General features: G+C 33.7%; 1 protein-coding gene across 1 annotated transcript in view; it reads left to right on the top strand.

Moving 5' to 3' along the window:
• Positions 1-1,431: 1,431 nt before the first annotated feature.
• The window catches only part of LOC141336976 (FERM, ARHGEF and pleckstrin domain-containing protein 1-like), a 93,219-nt gene continuing 76,978 nt past the window's right edge, over positions 1,432-17,672 (top strand). Inside the window, exons 1-2 of the mRNA XM_073842696.1 lie at positions 1,432-1,594; positions 15,124-15,313. Of these exons, the coding sequence (XP_073698797.1) occupies positions 15,140-15,313 (174 nt within the window). The 5' untranslated portion in view covers positions 1,432-1,594; positions 15,124-15,139. The remainder of the gene's footprint in view (positions 1,595-15,123; positions 15,314-17,672) is intronic.

The following is a 17,672-nucleotide window of genomic DNA, read 5'->3' as shown; positions in this document are numbered from 1 at the left end:
AATTACAGCACTAGTTACATTCAGAATCTAATACATTAGATTGTAGTCGATGTTGGTTTGTTTTGGACTGATTCCATTTTTTTTTTTTTTTTTCCGAAATCAATTTTTATAAAATTCCATTGCATTACATTTTTAAATGGTACGTTTATTTTATTTTGCATTAGATTGTAGTCGACGTTGGATTCTTTTGGACTGATTCCAAATGAATTTAATACAATGGGATTTCTTTAAATAAAGTTTTATTACGTATTTCATTAGTAAGATTTTATTTATATGCATTTAATGGGCATTAAATTGTAGTCAATGTTGGATTCTTTTAGACTGATTCTAAATTAAATTTAATATTTTTATTAAAGAATTCCCATTGTATTACATATTTCATTAGCAACAGTTATTTTATTGTATTTTATATGCATAATTGTAATACAATGTTATTAAATAAATCCCATTGTAAGACATATTTCATTAGTAGTTATATTATGTATATGCATTTATTGGGCATTATATTGTAGTCAATGTTTAATTCTTTTGGACTGATTCAAAATTTAATTTCAACACAATTTTATTAAAGGAATCCTGTTATATTACATAATATTTCAATAGATTATTTTATTTATATGCATTTATTGGGCATTAGATTGTAGTCAGTATTGAATTCTTTGGGACCAATTCCAAATGAAATTTTAATCAAATTCTATTAAATAAATCCCATTGTATTACATAATGTTTCATTTGTAAGCTGTTTTTATTTTGTTATTTTGTTTTAGTCATGCATCCACAGCTTGGTGGCGCTGTTACACATCACAGTAATTTTATTTGAGTCACTTGTGATGTCTTTAAATTGTCAAAATTGTTTGCTTTATGCCAAAGATCACGTTTCATTAAGATGTTTAGTACATTTCAACCTAAATACACACAAAAAACTACATTTTTGAGTAGTAATATGCATTGCTAAGAACTTAATCTGGACAACCTTAAGGGCGATTTTCTTAATATTTAGATTTCTTTTGCATCTTCAGATTCCAGATTTTCAAATAGTTGTATGCAGATGATATATAAATCTCAATTTCAAAAGAAATTGACCCTTATGACGGGTTTTGTGGTCCAGGGTCACATCTATGTACCATGAGGTTTGAATATTTATTTACCATCTCAAATGGTAATTATGTGGTATGAGATGGTAATAATGTGGTACACCCCAATGTTCTCCAAAAATACTATGGCAATACCATGCTACATGCCCAAAAACAGTACATTTTTGAACTTTGACGCAAGACATTCCAGTATGAATGCCTCAGGACTTGTTGAATCCGCCGCCAGGTGTCGCTGTTGTCCTCACATCATTCATGAGGCTGTAGTGCGGGTGTCGGAGGCTGGAGGCGGTGTTTTATTGTAAGAAATCAGTTCGGGATCAGTCGTTCAGTCATGGCGTCCGGGAAGACGGTGGATTGCAGCGCTTCCCGCGAATAACTGCCGACAAAACTGATTCATTGCGACTTCAGCCGCTGCCTTGCGCGTTACTTTCGCGGAATATCATTTAACAACACACTTACGGAGCTATCCAGTCACAAGGAGCATTAGTTCAGCAGTGAAGGTAAGATTCTGGCTTCTTTTATTGGCACGCAATAAACCGGCGGCGAAAAAAGAGTTACTATTAATCGAACGTTCGCTACACACGCTGATACATTGTAGCTGTTTCCATGGTTACACGATTATTTCTTACGAGCCGCCGCCGCTGCTGCCACGCGTCATTTCGAATGTTTCCACTCCTCACCTCTGAAAATCAAAGATTTACTATAGTGCTTTACCATAGTGCTTGTCTCTGTCGCTGCACAACTCTACTGCACTTTTGCGTTTGGCAAAAGCACTATGCTAATACCATGTTTCGTTTGATCCTAAAAAACAATTACTGTGGGAGTACTATATGTTGGTAGTTTATTTAAATGGCACTCCAAGGTACTTCCAAGAAAGCATTGGCTCTTGTCCAGAAACATAGTATTATCTTGTTGCATTTCTGGTACCATAGTAATACAATGCTTTACAAATGGGTTTCTTTTTCTACCATGGTGTCATTTGATAACATCAACTATACTGTGGTATTAGCATAGTACAGTTGTGTAAGGGTCACACTGCTTTTCTCTCAGCTTGCTTTTTAACTAATGTATGGGCTTAAACCAGAACTGGATGAAGCACCAATATTGACCCTTTTTCTTAATTGCATTAATTTTGCATGTGATGTGGTACTTTAAGTGTGTGTGGAGGACATTATGGAATTTCCCTGTCACATGAATTCTTGATTTTGCTAAAACACACACACACACACACACACACATAGTCAGTCAATGCAGCTTAACCTACTAACATCTGAACCTCAGGGATTACTCGACTAACCTACATCCGCTGGCCCACTGTAAGCACACGCATAGACACGGATTTCAAGTCTTTAAGCAAAATGACCAAGGCAATCATCATTTCTACAGTTTTAGATTCATATGTTCCATCTTTAAATTTCAAAACTACATTTCATGCCATAATTATAGCCATTTATTTCTAAATGTACTATGGTGATCACTGTAATTGCTGTGAAATAATAATAATAAAAAAAACAAAAACAAAATATGTGACCCTGGACCACAAAACCAGTCTTAAGTAGCATTGGGTATATTTGTAGCGATAGCCCAAAATACACTGAATGGGTCAAAATGATGGATTTTTCTTTTATGCCCAAAATCATTGGATATTCATGAAGATATTTTGTAAATCTCCTACCGTAAATATTTCAAAACTTGATTTTTGAGTAATATGCATTGCTAAGAACTTCATTTGGACAACTTTTAAAGGCTATTTTCTCAATATGTAGATTTTTTTTGCACCCTCAGATTCCAGATTTACAAATAGTATCTCAGCCAAATATTGTCATATTTTAACATTTTCTCAGCTTTCAGATGATGTGAAAATCTCAATTTTAAATAATTGACACTTATGACTGGTTTTAATGCTTAATACTTAGGGGGCGTTTACACAACATCGTTTTCAACTAAAAAAACTGTAAACTTTTTATGATCTCTGATTGTTTAGCATGCAGTCCAAAATATGAACCTGAAAAGAGAGAGATGCATAGCTTCGAAGTCACGTAGTGATGTCTGGGTTAGCTACATGCATATCTGCTTAATCTATTAGGATGCGTTGGGATATTAACATGTAACATGCTGAATACACTAAATATCTTCTTACTTCGTATGGCTTCGTATCACTTGATAAATATTGCATAAATCTGCCATAAACGTAGCATAATAATGGGGTCATCGGATGCAAAACTCACTTTTCCATGTTGTTTGAACATCAATGTGTGTTGGCAGTTTGTGTACACAACCACTCTACAATTATAAAAATCCGCCCAGTGGTATTTTTTTTAATCAGGTCATTCTCAGCTTCTTGTGGGTGTGACGACACACGACAGAGGCCCCTCCCACGATAGTTGATTGACATGAGTGCCTTACCTTAGACCTGCCTTCACCGAGCTCAAACAGTCTGACTTCAATCGCCATTGTGTGACTCGGGTGCAGAGGAAGACAAGAACGTCTCCGATAGATCGATTGAGGTGTTCTGTTGTTGGATGTAATAATAAACATAGCGGTCGTCATTTACTCCCGACATCTGAGCTGCTGAAAACACAGAGGATTAACGTTACTTTCGTTTTAAAAGGAAAGCGCCAATCCCGATCTACATATGCATCTATGTTCATGCAAATCCTGATCACTTCACCCACAGCAGAAGTGAGTATAAGGTTTTTTTATCCATCTTTGCAAATGGCCTTTTTTAATAATGTGCTTGTTGGCAAGTTTCTACACTAAATGCGGCTAAACACTACTAAAGTAAACATTACGGCTCATCATCCCAGGCAGAGAGGGGCGGGGCGAGCAGAGCTCATTTGCATTTAAAGGACCATGCAATAAAATGAGTTGATTTTTGCAGAGCTGATTTTGACAAGATAAAAGGGTGTGTTTTTTTTTTACACTACTATTGAGAATTTTCAACCAAAGTATATTAGAGACTTTTCATTAAGACCCTAAAGAATCATATGAACTTGTGGAAAATGGGCATCCGATGACCCCTTTAACATTGAACATGCTAAATACGCTGCATATTGTTTTCTTACTTCGTATGGCTTTGAAAATGCACAGGGGATTTCGGGAATCACTTGATAAATATAGCACAAACCTGCCATAAACAGCATAATAATGAGAACCTAATAGAATGTGAAATCTAGACTAAAAAGCACATCACAACAGAAGCTTGCTCGCTTACTCGCTCTCTCTAGTGCGTAACTTAAAAGTTAAATGGTATTTGCATCCTTTTGTGCAGATACAAGTTGTAATGTTACTAATTTATCTGATTAATATCATAGTATGTGTCATAGAATAGGCTTCAGTTTATTGGCATAAAGTTACCTCAGGCAGCTATTACTTTTTAGATGCTTTTTTTATTAATAACATTGCTGCGTCATAATCCTAATCTAACAGTGTCATAATCATGTGTTCATGTTTTCATCCATAGTTTTATTGTGACTTGTTTCCATTGTGTTGTGCTAATTTGTTTGTGTTGTGGAGATTTCATTCTGTTGTGCACTCGTGAGCCACCATATACACTCTTAAAAATAAAGGTGCTTTAAAAAGTTCTTCACAGTGATGCAATAGAACCATTTTTGGTTCCACAACGAATCGTTCAGTTAAAGGTTCTTTAAAGAATCATCTTATTCTTACCTTTTTATAATCTAAAGAACCTTCTTTTACCACAAAGAACCTTTTGTGAAACAGAAAGGTTCTTCATGGAACCCTTTAAACAAAAAAGGTTTTTCTATGGAATCATGAGTGCTTCATGATTCCATAGAAAAACCTTTTTTGTTTAAATTAAATGTATTTTTAAGAGTGAAATACAGCATTTCCAGTCGTTTAAGTGAATCCAGGTGATTGCAAAGAAAAACTTGTCTGTTTTTAGTACAATCGTTGTCATGCATATTTGAGCATGTTAATCACAATACAAAGCGTCAGTATTGTTTTTGTTTGCAGACACTAGTGTTTAAAAGATATGAAGAGTCTCGTACTCGTTTAGTAATGTTTACAAGCAGTTTAAAGAGAGTTGTGTCTTCAAAGTGTGCTTTGAAGAGTTTCCCTTCCCATCAGTCCCTGGGCCACCGGCGTTCAGATGTGTATGTTGAGTCTGTCTCACACTGAAGCCTCTGTTTCACTTCATGCACCTCAATGAACACTGGGAACTTCCAGGCAAACAAGTTGAAAGGCAGGTTAACTAGCAGAGCGAGAGTCTGGGAACGAACCCACGCTGCTCGTGTTGTGTTCCTCATTCGCTGTTCTCTGTGATGGGTGTGTATTTGTATAGGATGGAAAAAGAAAAAGATGTTTAAATAAAGTAACTGCCTGTTTGGGAAGGCAAATACCCGGTTTTTCCCTGCATGAGCCTCTACTGGATCACTAAATAGCGACTTTCTAGTAAAGTAGGTTTGCACTTTGCTTTAATGAGACATAATGGCTTTTGCTCCAAGTACTTCCTGTTTCTTCTTTCAGACGAGTTGTTTATCTGTGTGTGACCTTCCCTCTGTGTTCACATGGTTCCTACTGTGTGTAAAACTTTCCCGTTTGTGGCCTGCTTGCAGAGGTTTCCCTTTCGCTCGTTTGTCAGAGTTCACTGTGACGGGTTAGCGTTGAGACGCTTCCTGCTAATGGCCAATTATAGAAAGACGAGCTGCACTGCGTCAGGACGCACTTATATAATGACACTGTGGTTGCTGCATAACAACAAGCAGATAGCAGTGCATAGCAATGCCCTAGCAACCATCCAAAACACTGTAGGAAGTACAGAGCAGCATGCATCCACAAGTTGATATGATTCTTTAGGGTCTTAATGAGAAGTCTATAATATACTTTGGTTAAAATTTCTCAATAGTAGTGTAAAAAACACTCTTTTACCTTGTCAAAATCAGCCCTTTTTTAGAGCGAGCTTTTCTGTTGCATGTTTCTTTAAATGCTAATGAGCTTTGCTCGCCCCGCCCCTCTCTGCCGTGGGGTGCCGAGCCGTAATTATTAAGAAAGGCCATTTGCAAAGATGCATAAAAAACCCTTATACTCACTTCTGCTGTGGGTGAAGCTGCATCACGAATGATTCCCATGAACACAGACACACATGTAGATCAGGATCGGCGCTTTCCTTTCAAAAACGAAAGTAACGTTAATCCTTTGCGTCTTCAGCGGCTCAGATGTCGGGAGTAAATGACTGCTATGTTCATTATTACATCCAACAACAGAACACCTCAATCACTCAATCTGAGACATTCTTGTCTTCCCCTGCACCTGAGTCGGTCAATGTCGATCGGAGTCGGACTGTTTCAGCTCGGTGAGGGCGGGGCTAAGGTAAGGCGCTCATGTCAATCAACTATCATGGGAGTGGCCTCTGTCTGTGTTTCGTCACACCGACAAGAAGCTGAGAACGCCCTGATTTGAAAAAAGGGATATTACTTTTAAAGACTAAAGAAATAGCACTGGGTGGATTTTTTTAAAGTAGGCTGGTTGTGGACACAAACTACCAACACGCATTAATGTTCAAACAACATGAAAAAGTGAGTTTTGCATCCAGTGACCACTTTCATATTTGGCCATTTATTTACAACAAAAATGCTACAGCCACTGTAATTTCTTAAATATGTGGACATCAAAACGTGTAAACTCTGTGTGAGTGTTTGAGCTTTTATTTTAAAACTGTGATGAACAGTTAGCATATTGAGAAAGACATTGATGTATTCACCTGTGTTTGCGAAGGTTTATAAATGATTTACCTTACAAATCTGATGAAATGGCACACATTGCATTCCCAGATGAACGTTATAATAAACCCGAAACTCACAACAACATGCAGAGATGGAGTTTGAGACTCTTTACATATGTAATCGTTAACAGTTTGTGTAGCAGCATTTACTGTGAGAGGAGCTTCATAACCTACACGCATGTATATTAAACCTGCATCGCATATATTTATTTAACTGAATCGTAGCATTTGTAAATTCACAATTATGCTTAATTTTGATTTCCTAAATGGGTTTAATATATTATACAACATTGTCAATAATGCAGATTAATCGTTTCAGTCCTAGTTGTCTGTACGTAAAACTTTTAAAAAGCACAAAGGAAGGACTTTTAAGTTTTTAGTACATTGTTGTCATGTAAACGTACCTTAATTTGCAACCTCGGAACAACTTATTAAAAATGATGAAAGATAAAATCTCATTGTAATTTGTAGTGTTGTTTCTTTAGACCGTTTGACTGATTGTACAGCTCTCAGTGCGGCTGAAATGAGATTAGAAGCTGATCTGATCTCCACGGTTATGGGAACGTGATCCCTCATCTTTATGATAGTCCTATCTCCTTTGGGAAAGATTATGAGTTTTGAGAAAACATAAATGAAGCTCCTCTGAGATGATGGTAGCAGAAGCCGGAGTGTGAGAAAGCCTTGTTGAATCTGCTTGCAAAAGAAGCTCGGTCAACCTGTCCGACCAGTAACTGGTGGTTGCAAGCTGTACACAACAACACAGGAGTTTCTTTGCTTTTTCCTTTGTAATTTCGGCAAATGGCCTGTTAAAAATGAGTGAACTAAAGATAGCATGCTGAAGATTAAACATAATGAACGTGCGTTTGTCGTCATGTTTCTGTAAGTGGGTTTTAATGGCTCTGGTTTGAATGGAAATCCAGTTTTTTAGAGTTCTTTGTACTCTGCCGTTTGTATTTGCATTGTTCTCGTGATGGTCTCTCTGTAATTAACGGGCCGCTCCGGTACAGTGAGGCTTGGCTAATAGAGCGGCAGTCGTTCATTGGTTAACGCATAAATTAGACTCTGAAGACTCGGTCCTGAACGAGTGGGTTTTGGGCGGGTAATGAAACTGCCAGCCGAGGGGGATTAAAGGTCCCAGAGGAGCCGCTTCTCAATTACTCATTCAGTTTAAATGTGTGTAACCAGTAACTTCGGCCCGGGACAGGAAAGAATGGGCCCCTTTATTGCGGTGTTTGTGCTTGAGGACCGGCCCCTGAAGACTTCATGGGAGCCTGTTGGTCTTTCTCTGTCCTGTTCATTCTCTACTTTTGCTTTTTGTATCTGTTGTTCTTGCCTTAGTTCGTTCTTTTGCTTTTGTCAGTCATTATTAACCAGTATCTGACAGTAATGTTGGTTGATAAACCAACCAATAAATGTATATCAGCAATACTGATTTGAGATTATTAATTGCTAACTGTCTATTTTTGGTTGATAATTGTAGTGTTGATTTACTGATATGTTATTTAGCCTGATTAATCAGATGATATTTGGTCGTTTTAAGATTATCGGCTGGTAACTCTACCTAAGTGTGAAAGAGCAAAAATATTGGTGAAAGACCAATAATATTGGGCAGACCATTAAATCAACTAAAATCTAGCCATTTTGACATTATTAGTGTTGACTATATATATGATATATAATGAATTCTTTTTTTAATTCAATAATATACAAACAAATTTGTCAGTGGATAATACACCTTAAAAAACTAAACTAAGCAAAAAATAAAAATGTGATGAGACAGCAAATTGTTAAAATATTTTTAATAATAATAATAATTATTATTATTATTATTAATTGTCTTTATATTTTTAGATTAATATTTGCTTATTTATTAATTAATTTTGTGTAAAATAGATTTGTCATTTTATTTTAGATTAATAAATATTTTTATTTATTCACTAACTAAATTGTGTAATATAATATGTATTTTATATATTTATATTAATATTTTTTTGCTTGTGTTCGTATTTATAAACAAATTTATTGTGAATTGTATTGTCTTTTTATTAATATTTTTATTTTATTATAACTGTGTTTATTTATTTTTAAATGAATACATATTTTTTATGATTTTTTTTGTGTATATATATATATTTTAAGTCATTTTAGTCAATGCTTTTGTTATTGGCCCTTGAAAATAAATTTCCAAATATTAGAAACAATAATTGTATGTATGCTCTATTGTTTGTTTATTTTTATTTTTTTTGCATTGCATTGCATTTTATTACATTGTTTTTTTTTCATTGCATTTTATTTAGCTTTTATGCATATAGTTTTATTATTATTTCTTTTTTTTTTTTGCATTGTATTGCACTTTGCTTTATTGCAAAGATTATTGGATCATGCTTTGGAGGAAAATATTGTATTTATTTAGATTAATAAATATTTTTATTTCTTTATTTTTAAGTACATTGTGTAAAATAAGCAAATAATTATTTATTAATCTAAATAAATGTTACATAAATTACTTAAAATGAAGAAATAAAATATTTAAATAAAATACAAAAATGCAACATTGTGTATTTTTATTAATATTTTTATTGTATTATATTTATATTTGTATTTATTTAGATTAATAAATATTTAAAAATAAATAAAATATAATAATAATAATAATAATAATAATAATAATTATTATTATTATTATTATTATTACTGGCCCTTGAAAAAAATTTTTTCCAAATATTTCACACCATTATTTTTCACTTCTCTTTTCATTATCTCTATTGCCATCCTCTTTCTCACACAAAATGTCAAACAGCAGATGGAAGTCAATATCAAAACCAACTTCCTCCATTGTAGGAAAGCTCATGTTACAGTGAACATCTCCCTCGCTCCCTTCATGAACAAAGCCTTGTAAACGTCTGCTAAGCTCTATTGATCAGCTCTAACCTCATTAACATCACATCCACTGGATCTACTGTTATCATAATGCCACAGATAGACTCCCAGACTCAACGGGATCAATGGTGTGTGGTCTTTGGGATGCTGGTTAGTGGAGGTTGAGTCAGAGGGCTTTTGTGACTGTGTAGACGGTGCAGAAACCCCCTTATGCCTGTTAACACGTCCAGACTTGTCTCTGTATCACACATCAGAGCAACGGTGAGGAATGCGATTCTTTGGGAATCAGATGAGAGTTCAGCGTCTGGATCAGAGATTTAATCAGTGCTGGAATGTGTTTGTTTATTATTGCTCTTGTTTAGTGATAGACAAGTCATTAGGCCACTGAGTATTAGTTAGTTCAGTCTGTGCAGTCCGATGCCCTTTTTTAAAAATTAAAATAAAATAGTGGCTTAGATACACTGCCAAAAAAAAAAAAAAATATATATATATATATATATAAAAAATTTATATATATATATATATATATATATATATATATATATATACATATATATATATATATATATATATTTTTTTTTTTTTTACCTAAAGAAATATTTGACAAGAAAATGCTATTTTAGTTGCACTTCAAAATTTTGCCTTTTTATAATTACTTGTGAAAAGTACTTTTTCTGAGTGAATTTCCGAGTAAATTCTACATCAATATTTTTTTGTATCTGTTTTTTTTTGTATCTGACACTGTTTGCATTCCAGTTTTTTTTTTTTATATTATTGCATTACATCACATTTTAACGCATTTTATTTTATTTTATTGCACTGCATTACATGGCATTTTATTGCATTTACATTTAGGGATGTAACAATATTATCAATATCAGTGATATGGCGTTAGCAAATATCTTAATATTATAGTGGTCACATGACGATAAGAAAAGATGGGTGGTCTTGGCAAAAAATGTAGTTTTTATATTAACATAAAAGGTCTTTAAAGTTGTGTTTTGTGCCATTATTCTTTGCCACAGTATCTGTCAAATTAACTAAAACCGAAAATACAATATGGCTTATCAATAGATTAAGTCATTTTAAATCCCTAATTGCATTGCATTTAATGCATTGCATTGCATTAAATAGCATTTTATTGCACTGTATTACGTGGCATTTTATTGCATTAGATTGCATTTTAATGCATTGCATTGAATTCAGTTGCATTGCATTCCTTTGTGTTACATTGCATTTTGAAGCATTGCATTAAATTACATTTTATTGCATTGCATTTTTTTTTGTATTGTATTGCATTTTGTTTTATTGCGCTGCATTACATGGCATTTTATTGCATTAGATTGTATTGTTTTAAATTACATTGTTGCATTAAATTGCGTTGTATCCTTTTGTTACATTTGTGTTGTAATTCATTACATTGCTTTTTTTACATTGCATTGCATTGCATTTTGTTTTATTGCATCACGTTGCACTTTTTGCAACTTTATTGGAGTATGCTTTGCAGGAAAATACTATTTCAGTCTTTCTTTTTCATGTTCAGTTCAGTTCGGTGTTCATGTCATTTGAATGTTTTGTATGTATAATTGAATCCCAATCCTTTGCTTTGTCATGCAGCAGTGTCGTTTTTCGTGTATCATGTTTGTTCCCCGTATGTAAATCCTCGTGGCAGTGTTTGTGTTGAGTCAACACCAGGAAACAGTACAGTACATGTTCCTCTTCTGTTTGTACTGTACTTCTGAGGTTTCTGTTGAAGAATTGAAAGTGTCGTCTCCATGGAAACCACTTTAGGTTGTCATAGGAGAAGCTTTGCAGATAATTGGTCTCTCATCTCTCTTTGATACAAACGCACCATTTTTACGTTTGATTATCTGCTGAGGTGTGTGTGTTTCCTCTCAGCTTCCATAGTGCGGTTTGGCTCATTTTCCATCTGTAACTCATTCCATGCAGCATATGTTTTTATTTGTTTGTGTTTAAGGGTTTTTCAGTGGTTGGTATCTAGAGAACAAGCTGGCAGATACACAGTATTTATCACCCAAGCACAAGGCTTGTTGCCCTGAATACACAGTGATACTGTTTTTATTGAATAGTTCAATAAACAAGACTGTTATATCAAGTAACTGACATTTTAGACACAATATCACCAGCTGTTTGCTTTCTTTGTGCTTTGCCAATGATAATAGAAGTCAAATGGAGTGAAAACAGGCAGAGTGATATAGACTGGGGCATTGCCAACTACTTTACTGACTGATTATTATTTTAAAAATGTTTAAAAACATTCTAAGGGAAGAAGGAAATTCTTAGTTCCTGCGTCCTTTAAATTTAGTAATTTTGTGATTTTATTTATTCTTTTTTTTTTTTTTTTTTGGAAATTGTAATAGTTCAGTCACAAATATGTATATGTTTATACAATTGCACTGTATTTCATTTTATTGCATTGCATTGCTTTTAATTTAATGCATTTCATTGCCTTTAGTTTTGTTGCATTGCCTTTAATTTTACTGCATTGCATTTCTTTTAATTTTATTGCATTGCTTTTAATTTTATTGCATTGCATTGCTTTTAATTTTAATGCATTGCATTTTATTGCAATAAATTGCATTGCATCGCACTTAATCACTTTTGAAATGGATCACATTTTATTGCATTAAAGTGCATCACATTTTATTGCATTGAATTGCATTGCATTTTGTTGCATTGAATTACGTCTTAGTGTAAGTAAATTAAGTAAACCAGACACAATTTCCATGCTTGGATGAACTATCCATTTAATTAGTTAAGTAGTCATGGTGTTAATCTCATCATATCAGCTAAATATTGGCCAATTAATCAGTCTGTCTTTTATATATTGGTCCATCACTATTTTATGTTCTCATTTATGATCACAGTAATTTTTTTTTTCATGATAGTAATTTTTGTATGCAAAAAACAACTGGTCATCAGTGTCACAACATGTGCCAAATTGCTGACATGGAAAGACTGTAAATCTGCGGTTTATTGTTGCTGTTAATAGATTGATGCCCACTGAAATACTCTATTAAAACTTTATTCTATAACCCTTTATATGAGGGTAAATGGCTCTCCGGGGCGCTTCCTAACGGAGGAGGCAGCGCTCCAGCTACTTCAAATAGAAGTCTGACTTATTTTGTGCTGTTTACTTTACAGACAAATATAATTCTGTGTAATTTAGACCCTTCAAACATAGTCATTCAAGACATCATGCATTTCTGCTTCCCTGACTTCATCTTAAAAGGAATATTTTGGAGGACATCTGTAAGAGGGTTTAGATTTAAGGGGGCAAATTTGCATTTCATTAAGTATCAGTTCCTTAGAAAGAGGGGCTAGCATGAGGACAGCTTCAGTAGAACCTGTAAAAGCTTTTTTTTAGCATCTTAGTCAAAGGAATTTCACCTCTTTAATGAATTTATTTGCTTCTTAATGTGTTCAAAACAAGTTTAAGGTTAAAGTGGTGGTCTATTCAACCACGCAAGCTTATAATCCAGTCATTATCTTGGAGGTACAGTGTGCGATCTGGTTCTTTAGGGTTAGAAATCCCCGGATTTAATGCCTCTAAACCCTTCCTAATGATTTCCTAAACCCTGCGTTTTTCAGTGGTGAGAGACGGTGGGCCTATTGTTTGACTTTAAGCTGTCACTACAGTATTAAAGACCTTGTGGAGTTCAAGAGATTTGATGGGTTTGAATACAGTGAATGAATCCATGTGCTTCTTACAGGATGTTCCTACTGAAATCTGTGTCCTTTTTATTGTTTTTACCATGTCCAAAATGCTAAATATTTTACCTGCGACTGTATTCTAAGGGAGGAAAGAAATTCTTCATTACTGCATCCTTTATATTTAGTGATTTAGTGACTTATATTTAATTTTTTTTTATTATAAATCTTTTGTGAACATAATAGTTTAGTCACAAACATGTATACAACATTTATACAGTTGCATTGTATTTCATTTTATTGCATTGCATTTTATCGTTTGAAATGCATCACATTTTATTGCATTAAATTGCATTTTGTTGCATTAAATTACGTCTCATTTTGTTCCATGGAATTGCATTAAATTGCATCACATTACATTGCAGTGCATTTTATTGCAGTAATAGCATTGCATTGTATTTTATTGCTTTGCAATGCATCACATTTTATTGCATTGAATATTGGAAACATATATACAACATTTATACAGTTGCATTGTATTTAATTTTATTGCATTGCATTGTGTTTTAGCGTTTTGAAATGCATCACATTTTATTGCATTAAATTGCATTTTTAATGCATTGCATTTTGTTGCATTGAATTGCATCACATTTTATTCATGGAATTGCATTAAATTACATCACATTTTATCGCATTTTATTGCAGTGCATTTTATTGCGATAATAGCATTGCATTGTATTTTATTGCTTTGCAGTGCATCACATTTTATTGCATTGAATATTGGAAACATATATACAACATTTATACAGTTGCGTTGTATTTAATTTTATTGCATTGCATTGCATTTTATCGTTTTGAAATGCATCACATTTTATTGCATTAAATTGTATTTTTAGTGCATTGCATTTTGTTGCATTGAATTGCATCACATTTTATTACATGGAATTGCATTAAATTACACCACGTTTTATTACATTACATTGCAGTGCATTTTATTGCAATGAATTGCATGGCATTTTATTGCATTTAATTGCATTTTTGAATGCATTGCATTTTGTTGCATTGAATTACATCTAATTTTATTACATGGAATTGCATGAAATTACACCACGTTTTATTATGTTAAATTGCATTGTATTTTACTGAACTTAAATGCATTGCATGCTGTTGCATTGCATTTTTTTATTACATTGCACCTGGACAGAATTTGATTTCTTAGAGCTGAAAAACAATTTTCCTCTATTGTTTTTTTTTATTATTATTATTTTTTTTTATCCAAGGTTGAACAAAGATAAACAGATTCTTATTCAAAGTATGTCTAACAAATTTACCTGACCTGTTGGTACCAGGTTCATTTGTACGGTTCACTTCTCTACCAGTGGTAGTTATTTTTTTTGAGCTGGTCATAACTAACAGCTGTGTATGTTTGGATAGCTAGCAGTCCGCCAGAGCGAGGGTTAAAATCAAGACATGTGTGAGAAATTGCTATAGCAGTGCAAGTTGTTTACTGCAGAAATACACATTTCAGGAATCATAAATCATTCCATGCTCCTTGGCATTTTCCAGGGCAGCTCGAGGTTGAAATTCCAGCTGCAAAAAAGGAAAACTATGGAAGCATTCGGTGCTATCATTAGACCAGCTTGAGAGAAAAGTACTGTGGTGATAGCATTAGCATGGTAGAGAGTTGGTGTCTTTTGGCCCTCATTTAAACATTTAAATTGTTTGTGTTGTCAGGTGGGTTTGCAGCAGTATGGTGGAGCCAGAGGAGAGGCCCTCAGTGGCGGGCCAGAGGCTTGGGGCCCCTGAGAGCATGGGCATCAGCACGCTGGAACCTGGTCAGCGGCCCCCCACAATGCCCCCCGGCAGACAGATCTCCATCCGGGTTCAGTTGCTGGACGACACTCAGGAAGTCTTTGAAGTCTCGGTAAGGCATTATTTACTTTCTATTGTTTCATATTTTATCACATTGCATTGCGTGACATGGCAATGCATTGTATTTTGTATTATTTCATTGCATTTTGTTGCGTTGCATTTCTTTTTGTTTTACATTGATTGCATATTTTAACATGCATTTTACTGCATTAAATCGCATTTTGTTGCATTGCATTCAATTGCATTTTGTTTAATTAAATTGTATTTTGACTCATTCTATTGCATTTTGTTTATTATTGCATTGCATTTAGTTTTATTTCACTTTATTTATTGAATTTTATATTCATCTTACTTTATTTAATTGCATTAGATTACATTTAGTTTTATTGCATTGCATTTTTGCTTTTTCATATTTTATTTCACTATTTTTTTATTTTTTGCATATTTTATGTTTAATATTTTTCAGCAACACTGCTAAATTTCAGTTTAAATTAAAAATGGACACATTGTGCCTAAACCATTGTATTGCATTGCATTTAATTGTATTTTGAATCATTTTATTCTATTGCATTTTGTTTATTATTGCATTGCATTTTGTTTTGTTGCACTGTTTTTGCCTTGCTTTTAACCCATAGCAGTGAATAATGTAATGAGGTCATGTGACAATTTAAATAATATTATGCAATGTTTAAATTGCTTATCATTTGCATAATATTATATAAATATAATTTTAAATTATAGGCAGGAAGCTAATTTTCCATTTTGAGCACAGCTCGGGTTTAATTGTGTGGAAAAACCCAGCATTTCATAAGTGTTTTGATCTGGCTGTGCACCTCAGCAGGTCCGTGAGTGCATACTAAAGCGTCTGCTGCTTTCTACCTCAAGTTTAGTCTCTTTTGTGTTCACTTGCCCTCCTGTTTCGTCACTTAAGCTCCCTGGGGAATGCTAATGATGTAGAAAAGCTCGTTCTTGTTCACTAATGAGAAAATGCCCTCATTGATCGCCCACAAGGGAGCCAAAAGCTCCTCAAACATGTTGGGTAAGAGAAAAAGGAGAAATCCTTCAGAATACCTGCTTTTTTTTTGGATCCACCAGTCGCTCAGCAGGCAAATACAACCCGAGCTGAGGGAAAAGCGGCGGACAAATGGACGGCAGCTCATTCTGTTACCTGACTCTTTGTTTCGGGGGTTTGTGAAATGAAGCCGGTTGGAGGCACACCCTGCTCTCCGGTGATGCCCTGAGGGCCGGTTGTTTACAGTCAGGCTCCACCTGACGCTGTTTTAATAGTGAGATAAGGCCTATGAAAGCGCTGAGCTCCTGTTCTGTGGCTGTTCGTGTTGTTAAACGCCTCGAGGTGGGTCAGTAAACGCTGTCAGTCTCCCTAAATTGATTTTTGGTTTCCTGAGGCGATCCACAATCAGTCTCCATCCAGACGTGACACATGACTTGTGGTGAAACGGATCACCTGCGGTTTCGTGCCATTTGTTTTCGGTGTGCGGGGCTTTTGACAGCTCTTTTGGCTTGGTTTAGTTTACTTAATTCTTTTAGCTCGATGGTGGGATCAGTCAGTGGCTTAATTTGTTTTTAATTATTTCAGATTGAAGCCACTACTTCATTCAGCATTTGATTAAATTGTATTATGTTATATTGTATTGTATTACATTTGAAAACTGAATTGGTTATAGACTAATAAAAGTCTTTTTAAGATCTACATCAGTCAATAAACTGGAGATAACCGTTGTTTGTTTTATAACTAACCTGTGTCAGCTACAAAAGCTACTGTACCAACTATATTATAAATGACAATTTCCCACTTATAATTTAAAAGAATTGCGAAAAAAATATTGTGCATAATTTATTTATTATGTAATTTAAATCATTAATTAATTTATTTAATATTTAAAAAATATGTATTTTTTTTATTTATATTATTTTTTAGATTTTTTTTTCACAGTGGGCAGCTACTGTACCAACAATATTATACATAATGACAAATTTTCACTTATTTAAAAGAATTTCAAAAAATATTGTGCATAATTTATTTGTTATTTAATTAAAATTATGAATTAATTTATTTAGTCAATTTTTCATATTTTATTTTTTTATAATTTTTTATTTCTTCAATATTTCTCTATATTTTTGTAACTGTCTATGGAATGAATATATATATATATATATATATATATATATATATATATCTTGGTTTTCAGCTTTCTCAATTTAAGATTTTTTGCACAGTTTTTTTTATACAATAACTTTTTCATATTTTTAGTTTATTTCAGTTTTTCTTGCTGTATTTTCTTTTTTTTTTTTTTTTCAAATTTTATGTTCAGTATTTTCATTTTTTTTAGATTTATCATCATTTAACACTGCTAAATTTCAATGTGTAAATTAAAACTGTACACAAATTG

This window comes from Garra rufa, chromosome 6 (genome assembly GCF_049309525.1).
Source record: "Garra rufa chromosome 6, GarRuf1.0, whole genome shotgun sequence".
Classification (NCBI taxonomy): Eukaryota; Metazoa; Chordata; class Actinopteri; order Cypriniformes; family Cyprinidae; genus Garra; species Garra rufa.
This window is presented reverse-complemented; position numbering and strand designations above follow the sequence as displayed.